At 33.1% G+C, this 16,404-nt stretch overlaps 1 protein-coding gene across 1 annotated transcript in view; it reads right to left on the bottom strand.

The window, feature by feature from the left end:
* Positions 1–11,042: 11,042 nt before the first annotated feature.
* LOC106460429 (probable RNA-binding protein 18) overlaps positions 11,043–16,404 on the bottom strand; it is a 14,912-nt gene continuing 9,550 nt past the window's right edge. Inside the window, exons 4-5 of the mRNA XM_013920124.2 lie at positions 14,392–14,471; positions 11,043–11,587 (exon numbers count right to left, since the gene is read on the bottom strand). Of these exons, the coding sequence (XP_013775578.2) occupies positions 11,383–11,587; positions 14,392–14,471 (285 nt within the window). The 3' untranslated portion in view covers positions 11,043–11,382. The remainder of the gene's footprint in view (positions 11,588–14,391; positions 14,472–16,404) is intronic.

Raw genomic sequence — 16,404 nt, 5'->3', positions numbered from 1 at the left:
AACAATAACACGACAGCTTATAACAAATCTCGTTTAAATCTAATTTAGACGATTTTTAGTAAAAATATTTAGAAATAAACCCTCTTCGAACCTTACCTGCAGGATAACAACAACACAACAACAACTACTACCAGGCCCGCCGACAGGTGGGGGGGGGGGGCAACTGCCCATGGGCCCGGGCGAATGATACCTGGTTATGCCGTAAAGCATCTTTAGGCTATATCTTCATTTAATGATAAAAACCTTAGTTTTTGGCTTTTCTTTGCATATAGACGCTTGATACATTAAGAATGACGTTATAGATTTAATAGATATTTGTTGTTACTTTATTAACGTTTTTACGCTTATACTGTGAGGTAAAAACGGCTGCTGCTATGATTTTGTCTGGTTTATAAGTTCGTTGCTGTCCTAATTTAGGACAGGGGGCGTGCTGGCACTCGACGTTCCTGACTACAATAATAATTAAGTAGTTGTATGTGATAGGCATTTATATTAAAAGCACATTTTTCGAGATAGGAAAGAGATACTAAGATTAATAGGTTTAGCCTTATATTAAAGAAATGTGGCTTAGAAAGTTTCTTGGTTATTATTTAATTTCAAACAATAATTCTAAAAATGGCAACTTCTTGTGCCTTTTTAAAACAAATTTCATTTCGTATGTTGTGAAAATCCTTATTAAATATAACTTTGAAACAAAGTGTGAAAAATAAGACGAATACATAGTCACAAAAATGTGCAATGTGTTAGTTTAGAATTTCATAATTATCTGTTGCTGGAAAGTTTTTCTCTCTCTTTGTAGTGATTTACATACATCGTTACTGAAGCTCGTTTGTTATAAGTGAATTATTACGACTGAGATTTTAACCCAAACCAAGAAAGTCAGACAGAGCGGAAACAAAAGCATTCTTGGTATACGATAAAGGTACTAATTAGTCCACATCTCGCTGCTGATGAAAGTTAATTAACCAACTATAATCTTATCTGGCATTAACGTTCTTCTTCTTCTTTTCATTTACTTGCGCACGAAGTAAACTGCAAACAGTAGCGGGGGGGGGGGGTCCCCCACACTTTTCAGTCTGTCCCAGTAAAAATGCATCAAAATTTAAAAAATTACTCTCGGGAAAGCGGCAAGAAGGTGCAAAAAATTTAATCTAGAACCCAAGATTTTCCAGGTTTTTAAGGCGATCCCTGGACCTCGGTCATAATGAGTGCGCCTGTGGTCAAATAAATCTCTGGCCATCTCCACTTTTAACTTCCTTTCTACAACTGTGGTAAAAACGTGTACAGAAAAATATTCCAAGAAATTTGTTAATAACAACTTTATGATTTTTTTTTTGTAAGTATACATTTGGAAGTATATAGTGGTCCACTTTATTTCTTCACCTTGGAATTAAACTCGGAACCAACCATTCGTCCTACAACCAACTGAGGTAGGGGATAGATCGACATCAAGCACTATTAAAACAGTATTTAGCTGCTAAATCTTTTCCCCTCTCACAAACAAGGCCTGTCGTTGGGCCTTATCTCAGAGACAACTGGTAATATACCTCCTCCCCTCTACCTCTGGATGGAGTGAAATCTGATAATTCCTGCACCAAATGCTCTACCAACTGAACTCAAGGGATAATCTGCTAGCTATTACTAACAAGGGTTTTTTTAACAATTCAAATATAGCATAATACTCAAGAAGTACAGAAGGTTGAAAACATCATACTAAAACGATTTTGAATAAGCAGAATTTAGCAAATCATGTAACAAGCAAAGCCGATATAAAGTCGTGGTGGAAGTCTGTTTAATGTTACGTACTTTGTATGATACCACCAAACTCTTATCGTTTTTGAAAGGGTATGTAAGAGCCCCGACACAAAATATTCATAAACTCAGATCATAAAGATACGTTCAGATAGGAGATTTAGATATTCTCAAGAGGAATTCGTTTGTTTGTCTTTAAGAACAAAGCTACACAATAGGCTATCTGTGCTTGCTCACCACGGGTTTAGAAACCTAATTTTTAGAGTTATAAGCTCTCAGATTTACCACTGAGTCACTAAGAGGAGCTTATGGTATAGGGAAACAACAGAATAGGGATCAACTTGGAGCGCCATGACTTTCCAGAAAGAGTTCTGTAATAAATTGTATCCCAGCTGTTGTAAGCAAAGGTCAGTAGTAAAAGTCGTCCACGTACCCATAACAATAGTATGTAGCATAATCAAGATGGATTTCCATCTAGAAGAGCAATACAAATCACATTTATACAAGTTATTTCCATTCAATCATCACATACCTCAAGAAGCTGTTGAATGGAGTGGGTATTCATATTATATTATATACGAAGACGTATTAGTCAAGACGCCGGACACAGCGACTATTGATTTCTACGTGATCAAATTGGTAAACCGTCGTCCTCGTACAATAGATGGATTTTGGAAAGTCAGCAGAAGAGGAGTGGTGTGCTTTGGACATGACAGTCTTAAACTATAACCTTTTGTAGTTAAAACTACGCTGAGAGTTTATCGCCAAGATGTACTCGTCAGATAGAGAATAACCAGGCGTGGCGACATGGACAGTAACGACTTGGTGAGCTTCCAAAATTGTTTTAATATAACATACTCAACCGCTGTACTATGTAGAATAATATTAATATGTAAATGGTACAAAGAAACACATGCGTGTTATCAGCTCATTTCGTGTCATCGTGTGACAATAGCTGTAATTAAAATACGATCATTTTACAGAGGACAGTTTAACTGCTTCAAACTTTATGAAGCAATGTTTACTTGTAAACTTCTCAGTAAATATAAGTAATGCAATTATATTAACATCCTATATACATAATATATATTACGTTCTAATCAATTTGAATCTTTATTCTTAACTCTAAATACCTATAACCTAATTTTGTTTACGCAGTTCCCTTCGGATAATAAAACCTTTAAAATCACAAAAACAAATTCTACAATGTCGTTGAACAGCTCTTTTAATTCGATACTTTTATCAAAACACTCAAAATTGATATTTGTATAACTTTTATATTTATGAATCGATTTTAGTCGTTCACGGCGCCATCTGTTAACAGTCTACGTATAAAATACTGATAAATGTAATATTTAATTTTGTGACAACCTTTGCTGTATACAAAGTTGAATTTTCATTTAAAGTATTTACCAGGAGCTCCATTTATTCTAGAAAAAAATAAAAGTTGTGATCGTACTGTACGAAGAACACAATATTCTTTATTTAATGATAATTATATAAATTAATGCTGTTTCTGAGTTAACCCGCTGAAGAATTTTAATATCTTGACTCTAATCTTAGCTTAATGACTGTCCGATGATTGTATGTTTTGTAGATCAGTTGTTTTGTGTTTAAAGTGTTTATATATAAGGAACAGCATTCTATTTTTAAGTTAGACAAAAAAAAAGGAAACCAATTAGTGTCCACCTTCCGTATTTTGAACATAAATTCTTCTTCACGGTACAGGAAACTGGTTAAACAAACAAGGGGGTTGGGGTAACTTCGTGACAAGCTTGTCACGGAGCAGAAAACTGGTTGAAGAAACAAGCGGGTTTGGGGTATCCTGGTACCAAACTTGTCACGGCACAGGAAACTGGTTAAACGAACAATAGGGTTTGGGGTATCCTCGTGCCAAGCTTGTCACGGTACAAGAAACTGGTTAAACAAACAATGGGGTTTGGGCTATTCTCGTGCCAAGCTTGCCTCGGTACAGGAAACTGGGTTTTTTGGGGTATAATTCTTTCTTCATTCGTTCAGCATATGTATATTAATTTTTTATTCAATTCACAATTTTACACTACTTTTCCCCCTCTCCTGGAAAGCTTTGCACCTCCCTGGAAAAATTTCTGCGGACGCCCACGATAAGGTGTGTGATACTCTCTGACAAAACTGATTTTCTCCAAAAAGATAGGTTTACTATATAACAAGATATATTACGAACTAATTCCGAATTGCTCTGAGTTTACGCAAAGAAAGAGTCTGGACACAAGTATAAAAACACACACACACACGGTGAAAACAATCATTACTTAAAAATAAAAGAATTTTCTATTCGTGATCTTTTGTACCTCTCTATATACCTGTACAAGTTCTATGATCTATGAATTACTCAGATATTCTGTTGGAGTCAGAGAAGGAATAACGTTGTATACTTAAAACTAAATCACCGTACTTTCCAAGGGCGATTAGCGCTACCAACGTGGCTAATTATTCCCATCAGAAAATGAAATAAATTGTAATGTCGAGATATCAACTGTCCTGCAAATGAAAAAAACCTGCTATTTTAGATGGCATAGTCATAGGGGTTGAATGACCACTTCAATATTTAAAAAGTCTAAAAGATCCATTATGTTCTAAATTTTGAATAAACATTTGATTTTGAACATTTTCATTTTTCAAATTTCATTTAGGCTAAAATAAATCACTTACACATTTTGTACAGAAGAAAATGTTCACTTTTTTGTACCCCCCCCCTACGCTGTAGTGCTGGCTACACCCATGACTTTCAAAAATTAAGTAGAACTTTACATCTATTTTCTATTTACATCTATTTTACAGGCAGACCAAGTGTTATCCCAGGGGATTGACACAGAACAATGGGTAGCTACAGTGAAAGTAACTTAAACTTTCTTGACCATGTGTTATGTGAAAACTGCACATCCTTAGAATAAAATGTATATTAAAATAAAAAGGTATAAAACATAGTATGTCTACATACCATGAGTGTATGTGAGAGAAGGGAGTAAAATATATCCTCAATCACAAGAAAAGTTTACTCCAATTCTAGAACTAACCATGATCTGAAAAAATGCACATGTCCAAAAGCAAACTATCCACTGTTAGTAGCATGTTGTTCAATTCTAGGACTTAACTACAACATCAAAGTCCAAAAGTGTAATAAAGCATGCGATATAAAGCTCATTGATAAAATCAAATAATTTTACAGTCTATATGGACATAGTAAACAGAGTTAAACCTAGCCAATGATATATATGATGACCATAACCAAAAAAATTTCAGTATACCTTTTTCAGAGCAATTCTGTATTAATATATCCTTTATATTTATGTTCAGAAATGAGCTTTCATTATACAGTTTATAAGTAGCAATAATTTATATATATATATCGATAATGTCATTAAATATTTTACTTGTTTAGACTATAGACAATAGATATTTCGGTATATAGGTTGGCATGTTGTTACCACTAAGATTTTTTTTTATATGGACTAGTTGTATGTGTTATTACAAAACCAAAATATTTTCCTTGCTTTATGATTCGAAAAATAATCTTGTTTTTTACGTTTATTTTAATGTTTGTCAGCTATTTTTTTATTAAGGTAAATCTGATTATTATGCATATGTGTACAGATCAAAACTGAGTTACAAATACTCCAATGGTGCTAATGCACATAACAAATTAAAAAGACCAACATTTGTGGACAAATGAAACGTGACTCTGGCACACAATCCCAACTTGACCAATTTTGGCACCAGAAAAATCGTGAAAACAAAGAAAAATTTTAAACTGTCTATATCACTGCTTAGGGCTTGCAAAAAGGTATCTTTGTATCAAATCCCATATACGTTGGTTGAACCACACATGAATAGCTCACAAAAACCCCAAATTGTGCTTTCTTTGCTGAAAAAAGGGGCAAAAGACAAAAATTCCAAAATTATTTACATCTCTGTTTGAGACCTGTAAAAAAAAAGTATCTTTGTACAAAATCTCATGTAAATTGGCCAAACTACAGCTGAGTAATTATCAAAAAGCCCTAAAATTAAGCTTCTTGTGTCATCTTGACTCTACCCCCCCCCCTTAATTACTTATAATGGGCAAGTCCACCATTTTTGTTTGAAAATGTGTGGGACTTGTAGAAAAATCTTTGTATCAAATCCTATGTAAATTAGTCAAAGTACAGTCAAATAATTGACCAAAAAACCCAAAATTATGCTTTTCTGTGAGGTCTGACCCCCTAAAAGTCTCAAAATGGATAAATCCAACTTTTTGTATGTAACTGTATTCGATGAATGAAAATATATAATTGTGCCAATTTTCATCTTCATTGCTGTAAATATGACTGCACAGGACCCCAAAATATACATTTTTGGGTTGACTTTTGACACCATAAAATCCTTTAAAAGGCCTAAATCAAAATATGAAAAGCATGTCTGGGTGTATTGGATCAAGGTATAACCCTACCAAGTTTCAAGTCAATCCACCATGAAATGAAGGAATGGTAGTCAATTGGAAAGTGTTTGGAAGATGAAAGAATGAAAAAGAGAAACAACAGAAGAAAACAGTATGTTTCTCTGTGGAGACAATTAAAAGTTTGTTTGTTTGCTTTTGAATTTCAAGCAAAGCTACACGAGGGCTATCTGCACTAGCCATCCCTAATTTTGCAGTGTAAGACTAGAGGGAAGGCAGCTAGTCATCACCACCCACCGCCAACTCTTGGGCTACTCTTTTACCAACGAATAGTGGGATTGACCGTCACATTATAACACCCCCACGAATGAAAGGGCAAGTATGTTTGGTGGAACGGGGATTCGAACCCACGACCCACAGATTGCGAGTCGAGTGCCTTAACCACCGGGCCAAATTAAAAGTTATCAAATGTTTAAGCTATTTAGTTTATACAAAAATTAGCATTTGGTCATTGTCTATGTTCATTTTTGGCTAACACATTTGTTACATCATATGTATGTATGCAACTCAGATAAAATTTTACACGTTAAGCCTATTCTAACAAAAAAATCTCTCATGTACCTGAAGTTTAAAAACATTCTTTATCCATACACACAAGAACATTGTTGAAAAATTATTTCCATGGAAACTTTGTAGATTTCGTGCACAGATTTATTTAATTATGGTAAAACTACTGACATACAGATATAAAGCACGAATTTCATTGTTGTTTTTTCTATCCATGCAGACAGCCAGTTAAGCCTGAAATTTTTACTATTTTACATACAAAGGAAATCCAAAATTGTACATTATTTATCGTTCTAATATATTTTTAAAGTGGATTCTAAAAGTAAAGTCCAAATTTTAAAATATTTTTTAAAGAAAGACTTGCTAGTATAGATACATAAGAACATGTGAGAGTTTGTTTTAGAGCAAAGCCACATTAGGCTATCTGCTGTGTCCACTGCAAGGAATTGAACCACAGATCTTAGCACTGTAAGTCTGTAAGCTTACCACTGTCCCACCAGGGAACAAGAATATCTGGTTAACACAGTTCAAACGAACAGAATAACTAGTACACTTAATTCTATGCCGTATTCCAAAATAATACTTCTAGGAGTCGAAGATTGTTGCACATTTAACATGATAGTTTTTCTATTTCAAAGCTTCTTAAAAATGAAATTATAAAATTGTGAGTTAAATACCAGTCTTTCTGAAAGCTGAATTTACAAATAACTTACTATTTTCAACTAGTAGGTGTTACAGGTAATTTGATGATAATGTAGCTTTCACACAAAATGTTTGTTCCATTTAAAAGCTTTATTCGTTTTTCACCTTTTTTTCTACAAATGCCAGTAACTTTTTCTCCTTTTGGAAAATTTTGTATTCCTAACTTGAAAACAACAGTTCTTACTTTTTTGCATTGATCTCACTGCCATCTTTACTCCAAAACTCTCAGTAAATAAACACAAATAAACCATTTTAAAATAACAGCAAAAGCTTTAAAACTCGATAACTATAGTTTCAGTTGTTGTTTTTTTAATCTAATATCAGAAATTATTCAAGTATTAGTGAGTTTCTCTTTTGTTTAGATTGAAACAATGAAAATATTTTACAAACAGTTTTTGAACCAATGTATTTAGAAAATGTGCCTGTAAGATAACAATAATAAATATATATAGGAAGGTTTTGTGTTTGTTTTGAATTTTGCGCAAAGCTACACGAGAGCTATCTGCGCTAGCCGTCCCTAATTTAGCAGTGTAAGACTAGAGGGAAGGCAGCTAGTCATCACCACCCACCGCCAACTCTTGGGCTACTCTTTTACCAATGAATAGTGGGATTGACCATCACATTATAACACCCCCACAACTGAAAGGGCGAGCATGTTTGGTGGAACGGGTATTCGAACCCACGACCTACAGATTGAGAGTCGAGCGCCCTAACCACCTGGCAATGCCGGGCCTTGCATTAAGTAGGCATCACTTATAATTACAGTCTACAAAGTTTTAGATACGTCCTTCTAGTCCCCCCCCCCTGCATACTCTTTTGTATATGTATTGTCATATTAACATGAATGTTGCTAACAGTTATAATTGTTACTGTACTGTAACACAATAACTATCTTAATATGGTCGCTCAAAATTTCTCAACTGTTTCTAACATTGTCATGTAGCTAAGTCAGAAAAATATATACTGTACTTGCCAGTGTGTGACAACCCCGGATTTGTTCAGCAAATTAAGTGTATTTCTTTGAGGTTCAGTGTATAGGACGACCTCTATTAACAAGCAAGTCTAGGATGTTACTTTTGTAAAGATATTCTAAGAAGTTCTTTTTAAAATGTGCTAACCTGTGCTTTGGGGTAATTAATACAACCATAAGTGTTTTTTCATGCTCTTCAAACGCTACAGACAGCTCAATAAAGAATAACTTAAGTCACAAACATGTAAAAAAAGAATTTTACAAAGTTTTCATCACAGTTGAATTCCTTTTCTATTACAAAAATACTAAACCTTACGATATAATGATCTACTATACAAACATGTTTACAAAATTAGCGTATGTTAAGAAAGTAACTTATTTTTTATATAATATCAGCAATATTCTAGTACGACGGATGAGATCAATACATTTCAAATCAAAAATGTCCTGATTAATTGTAACTAGTACACGAGACAAATAATTTCTAGTTATGGAGAATCAAGACAAATGATACAATTACAAATATGTTATTGTACTCCAGTAGGTGGCATTATGTCAACACACATATTAAAAAAAAATGCAAAACGTTAAAGGAACAACGTAGTTTTGGTTAAATATGCTATTAACTGGAGAGTTCTTACTGGAACTCTATCTTTGAACCTGTGTATAAGACGATGGGTAAATCAGGCATTGTCTTGTATCGGCAAATATGGTAGAAAAAATTGCCAAAATTGACATATGATACACACTGCCATAAAGTAAGACTTTTATTACAATTAAGCAACAAAACATTTATTTTTACACAAGATCATACTTAAGTGTTTGGAGATTTTTTGTTAGCTAATTAGTTTCAAATTTTGACAGACCGAGTCTGTACTAAAAAATGAAGGGATACAATCAAATTACATTTAAACACACTTAAGAAACTTAACATACAAAAACATGTGTTACTGGAAGTAAGGTGGAAATATCCATTAGAAATACATGGTCAACTTCAGTAATAAAATTTTTTTATGATAAACCAGAATTATCTGCTATAACTTCTTTAATTTAAGAAAAAAAATGGACAACTGAGGTTTGTTTCTGATTATTTACAAAAATGCACACACACATAAAATAACAAATCAAATCTATCTTAACATGTGGTATACAGGGTTATTTTGTTATCTTTAGGTCTAGAATGTTAAGGATATAATAGAGCAGAATTATATAAGAATAAGAAAAACAACATGATAATTTAAAAAAAAGACTTAGAACTGTATCAAATCACCAACTCGTGTACCACTGTGTATGAATGCCAAATTACAAGTTTTTTGTTTTCTTTTAAAAATATTTACATCACTGGGAAAATTAATTTAAAAATGTATCTGTGACCATGACCTTCTTCCTTCTGAAGTTTGTTAGTTTACAATATTCATTGCAAACTAATGGTAAAATCCCCATGATATAAACAGAGCCTGTCTATAACTTTATACAAGTTTTCATAAAACAACAAACATTATTCAAAATATCCACATGTTACATAAACGAAAATAAATACTGATTAATATCTGTATAATGATGATGTATGGCAACACAATAAATTCATTGACTGTAAGAAACAATTAAAATGCATGTATTATCCTCACTTCACTGTCTTTGGTCACTTGAATGAATTTGAAAATAATAATTTAAAGTAAAAAAAAAACACATGACTTTGTTTGGGATAAAGGAAATTATATAACAGTAAAGTGGGGCTTATTAGGCAATTTTAATTGTTTCTTAGAAAAATACTATGGCTTTGGAACACTGTAACATCTAGTTTTTTTTATAAATTAATGACTGAACCTTTTGGAAACATGATTAAGATGAGATAAAATGTTAAACTAAATGTTTTTTTTCAATCACACTTTAATCAGAACATATACCATCTCAAGCCACTGTAGCTATAGTAAACCTTCAGCTCTCCAGATTTCCCTGGCTACAAGCTAAAGTGTTAAATATGTAAACCTATTAACACAATACTAAACTGTGGCACATTCTTCTGCATTTCCTATTGGAGTCTCTGCAAAGTTGGTTAGAAACATTTTAATATAAAATGTCCCAAACAATTTGAAAAGTTTCAGTTTATAGAATATGTAAAGATATTAGACCTAGAGGATATTACATATGTGAAATGACAGAAGCTAAAAATAATTATTTGCCATAAAGGTAGTTAATAGCTTACTGCTTGTATCTCGAAACTACAGTCCATTTACGTTTTACATTTCCCAGTATCTTTTCTATTTTTGTCTTCAATGTTTCTATGAGAACATACACATACAAGATTCAAATGATATTTTTTAACAGTCTGCGAGTTTACCGAGATCAAAACAATTGTCTCCATTGCTTTAATCAACTTTTTTCATAAGGCTTGACTTATGTTTTGTATTTAACAGTCTTGCCTAGTTCATCACAAAAAACATTATTCCATAGTTGAAATACTAAGAAATTACACGATACACACTTACAGTTTAACCACGGTTAAAAAGTAACTGTACAGCTATTCTAAGTGGGTCAGCATAAAGAAATTACACAATACACTTACAGATTAACCACGGCATGCTGACCCACTTAGAATAGCTGTACAGTTACTTTTTAAATTGTGTAATTTCTTAAACACTTACAGATTAACCACGCTTAAAAAGTAACTGTACAGTTATTCTAAGCGGGTCAGCAAAACTAGTAAACGAGCCTTCTTACAAAATACTAACATCCACAAAATATGCACTTCCAACAGTTAGAAAATAATCTAGATATCGTAAGGTATTACTGGTACCAGTCACTGAAACGTGTGGTACTTACTTAATGATTCTTTCTTATTAAAATGTGGTATCAAACATATTTAGCCTTATTTTCAATAACTTTCAACATGGGACCACCCCTTTAGGTGATAGAATATTTTCAATTAAGCAGAAAATGAGCTTTATATACATGTGGGAGTTATTTTTGTTACATTATTTCACCTTCTCTTGGAAGAAGTATTTCTGTGTTGAGTTGACTTTGTGTAAGGTTTATACCGTTTATCTTGAACACTATTATCTCGAAGAGTTCTAGTTGAAGAACCAATAAGTGAGTTTGAAACTAAGCAGTTCTCCAGCTCCAGCTCTTTCTCCCTTTCCATGGATTTTAATTTGGCTTCTATAGCACTGATTTGATTTTTCACGCTGAAAGATCAAAGCATGTGTTCAAGATCCATAAACAGATATGGTGGAAGTTATGTTTCCAAACCTAAAGTAATTTTCACAAGTCTTAAGCAAAGAGAATTATTTACACACAAAGTAACGACTGAATTTTACAAGTTAACTCTTTCACCACCATGTTTACAGATAAACAACTCTCTTAGTGCTAGAGTAATGTTTATTTTTCAGTCAGTCATGATGTTCTCCCCATTTCTGAGGGTTGACACCCATGATTCTTTATTCTTCACTGCCTTCACTAACTTTTGTAATTCAAGGTTCTCATCTTCAATGCATTCTCTAATGTCGAACCAAGCATGTCTCTCTCATTCTTCTTCCTTTCATTTTACAAATCAGAATCTTTAACAAACTTCCCACAGATGTAATTACGTGCCCAAAGTAGTGCGCCTTCTGTTGCCTATATATATATTTGTTCAGGTGTTTTCTTTGCACATTTCAAAACCTTCTCATTAATTTTTCTTTCTATGTAGCTGATTTTCACCATTTTCAACTTTCATTTTGTTTCTGCAGACAGCATCCACTTTCCATCCCATAAAATAGGACTGATCATATGTAATGTTTCAGTAGCTTTTTCTTCAGTTCTAGTTTAAAATCCCTCTTTCAGATCGAAGAAAACAATCCATCGGTTTGTCTCTATTTACACACTTGCCATCACTGCTAACATTTATCCATAAATAAGTAAACTCTTCTACTTGTTCTGATACTTTACCTTCTACTTTGATGAATATTCTGGGAGACTCCTCAGATCGTAAAATTACTGCTGCTTTTACTTTGATGAATATTCTGGGAGACTCCTCAGATGAATCTGAGGAAGATTTTACAGTTACTTGAGAAGCTTTGTTGATCAAAGAATAAACTGAGGACTCAGAATAAATGTTAACATAACGAAGGCAGCAGTAATTTTACGATTTGAGGAGTCTCCCAGAATATTCATCAAAGTAAAGGCAGCAGTAATTTTATGATCTGAGGAGTCTCCCAGAATATTCATCAAAGTAAAGGCAGGCAGTAATTTTATGACTCTTGAGTGTGTTATCATCAGCATATTTTTTATATTACAGATACTGTTTTTCTTAACCTTGATCTAAGAAGTTTAGTATCAATTATCTCTTTCATTAAACTCTCTGCATACAAATTATATAATGTTGGGACAACACAAATCCACATCATATGCCTCTCTTACCTGAAAACCAACTGCTCAGTTCTCCATCAGTTTGAACTGCTGCTTCCTGACTTTAGAATTTAAATATCTAATTGATCTACCCAAATCTGCTGTAAGGTCTCCATGGTTAACACAGTCAACAGCTTTTATCAAAGTACATGAAATGTAAATAAATACTATTTGCTCTTCTATAGTTCTTTCACTTAACATCCCAAGTCCAAATATACTCCCTTGTGTACCCTAACTTTAGGCACTTGTTGATAAACGTCTGTATCTTGTTGGTGATGGTGTTTGTAACTCGCCATGTCTCGGGCCCATCATGGATCTAAACATCAGGTGGCCAGAGAAGATCTCAAACACAGAGCTATGGAAAAGGACCAACCAGAATCCAGTCAGCCAAGACATCAGGAAAAGAAAATGGGGCTGGATCGGACACACACTGCGAAAACCAGTTGACAACGTTACAAGGCAGGCCTTGGACTGGAACCCACAAGGGAAAAGCTGGGAGGCCAAAACAGATGTGGAGGAGATCAGTCGGGAGTGAGGCGAAGGCCGCCGGAATGGCGTGGACCCAGCTGAGGAGAACAGCCCAGAACAGAGTCCATTGGCGAGGTGTTGTTGCGGCCCTATGCTCCACTGGGAGTCTACAGGATTAAGTAAGTCAAGTACTCTAACTTATTCTGGAATCATTTTGGTTTTCTGATAAGGTTTTTCATATTTATTTTTATATACACAATAAAAAACACAAAGTGAAACATTTCAATATCGCTCGAAACTGGTGATCTTTAGGAAATATGAAGGTAAAAACCCTTTTTTTAAAAAATTCTAATCTCACGACAGTGCTCTGGAGGAGAATACACACGTGACTATGGCAGTGAAAGAGTTAACACCACAAAAACCCATCTATTTGAATTTTATGGTAGTAATTAGTAAAAGAAATTTCTGTCTTTAGAAATACAGCAATGAGGAATATTTAAAATTTTAAGAAAATCAATGCACAAGCTAAGCAAAAACAAAAAAAAGTTTGTTTTTGGTTACACAATTATATAACATGTTATGGCCTAAGTTATGCAAATTTTTATATTTTACACGAATGAAAATCTTTGATTGCAACCACATACACATAATACACACATTCCTTAAACAGATCCTTCTAAGCAGGAAAGTATAAGAAAGTTAAAACGAACACCTATTTAACAAATCCTACTGTGTCTAGCATTTTCTTAAAGTAAAATAAGAAACACCATCAAATATGATTATCATTTTAAATTCCTAAACTAAATATCTTATTCATTAGGCATATTTCCAATTGATGTTGGATCTAAGGAGACAAATATATAAACCAAGAACAATTTAAAGAAAAATATATAAATTTAAGCTTTTAAGTAAAAAAAAAACAATTTAGAACTACAGAATCTTCTTTAATAAATTTAATTAAACAGTTTCTTCCTTCCTCAAATAACAGAAATTTCCTTCCAAAGAAAGCAAAAAACGGTCATATTTTGTTTCTTAGACGTTAAATTTCTTATTGAAACCTTTCGATGAAAGATCACTAACGACATGCTACGAAAATGTTTTTTTTCTTGATTGTGATTTTTTTTGTGAGATTCACCTTTTAGTTTTTTTTGCCTCTTCCTTCAAAGAACCAGGAAGGTGAACAGGTGGTTTTGGAAGAGCAGAAACTTCATAGAGCTGTAAAGGAAGATTAAGCACGGTTATATTACATACAGAAGCAAGTTTCTTTAGATGATTACTGCTAAGCTGCTGAAAAAAAACTTAACACCATACACATCTAGAAGACAGAATATTTTGGTTTCTTTTCAATAAGCTACCGCAACACTGAAATTTTTTAGGTTTTGGTTTTCATGTCAAATTCCTAAGTGCTTTAGTAATTATGACTTGCAAGCATAAAAACACCACAGTATTAAATGGCTATGTGATTTATAACTAGAGTGAAATCTCTTTAACCATAAAGCACCTGTAATGAAGTTATTCTTCTGGATTATCGAGGTAATCAGATAGTGAAATCAGTTACTTTGAAAGCAACTGACACTCAATTAATAGCATGCATTATTGATTGATAAATATAAGAATGCAAAATACTAAGGTTGGCATGCAACTAGTAGAAAAAACAAACAACTATATGTACATTAAACTTAATAGTTTATTATTGTATATGTCTTCAATAATTATTAAAATTTCATAAGCAATGTAGCATATTTTGTCACTATTTTCACATAAATTATCATTTTGATTTACGTACAGAATATAAAATACATAGTATTGCCTCCTCGTGCAAAAACAAACATCACATTTTAATGAAGCTGATATTTCAATACGTCTTTGATTTAGAGCACTGTGATTTGATATTACTGTAGAATAAATCACTCTGTTGACCTCTCGACATTTGTAACAGTTCCTTCATAGGTCCCTGCTGTGAAGATCTTGCTCAGAAAAATTGTCATAAACTGGTAACCATTGCAAGTGAAGGTGGTTCACAGAAAAAAAACTGTTGTAAATCAGTACATATTGTTAGTGCAGGTATTTTGTGGTTAGTCATTATCACCTCATTTTTCTTTTATAATCAACCCCAGGCATGTTCAGATTACTGAATCATTTAAGCATAACAAATGTATGTTTGTTATAAGAAATAGCTATTGTGATTTATAAAACAAATATTTTCTGTTGTGACAACTTATCAATATGAAGAAATACCTAGATTACAAGTAATTCACATTGTTGATATCTGGACTAATGAGGTTTCACTATATATATATGTGTGTTTTACATTTGTTAGTGTCGGTATTCCTAAAAATAGTAATTTTTCAATATCTTCTTCCATATTGTTTAACTAAACATATCACTACATGTGTATGTCTATCATATTTTTAAAAACAAATCTTTAAAAATCAAACAATAGTGTTACATAAGCCACTAATCTAATTATGTGTGTAACAACAGTTACAGAAACCACTAATCTAATTGTGTATATAACGACAGTCATAGAAACCACTAATCTGATTGTGTGTATACAGTCATAGAAACCACTAATCTGATTGTGTGTATAACAGTCACAGAAACCACTAATCTAACTGTGTGTAACAACAGTTACAGAAACCACTAATCTAATTGTGTGTGTACCAACAGTTACAGATACCACTAATCTAATTGTGTGTGTAACAACAGTTACAGAAACCACTAATCTAATTGTGTGTGTAACAGTCACAGAAACCACTAATCTTATTGTGTATAACAGTCACAGAAACCACTAATCTAATTATGTGTATAACAGTCACAGAAACCACTAATCTGATTGTGTATAACAGTCACAGAAACCACTAATCTAATTGTGTATAACAGTCACAGAAACCACTAATCTAATTGTGTGTATAACAGTCACAGCAACCACTAATCTGATTGTGTATAACAGTTACAGAAACCACTAATCTAATTGTGTATAACAGTCACAGAAACCACTAATCTGATTGTGTATAACAGTTACAGAAACCACTAATCTAATTGTGTGTATAACAGTCACAGCAACCACTAATCTGATTGTGTATAACAGTCACAGAAACCACTAATCTGATTGTGTATAACAGTTACAGAAACCACTAATCTAATT

The sequence above is a fragment of the Limulus polyphemus genome, unplaced genomic scaffold, assembly GCF_000517525.1.
Source record: "Limulus polyphemus unplaced genomic scaffold, Limulus_polyphemus-2.1.2 Scaffold768, whole genome shotgun sequence".
NCBI lineage: Eukaryota > Metazoa > Arthropoda > Merostomata > Xiphosura > Limulidae > Limulus > Limulus polyphemus.
Note: the sequence above shows the minus strand (reverse complement) of the source record. Positions and strands in the feature narration are given on the sequence as shown.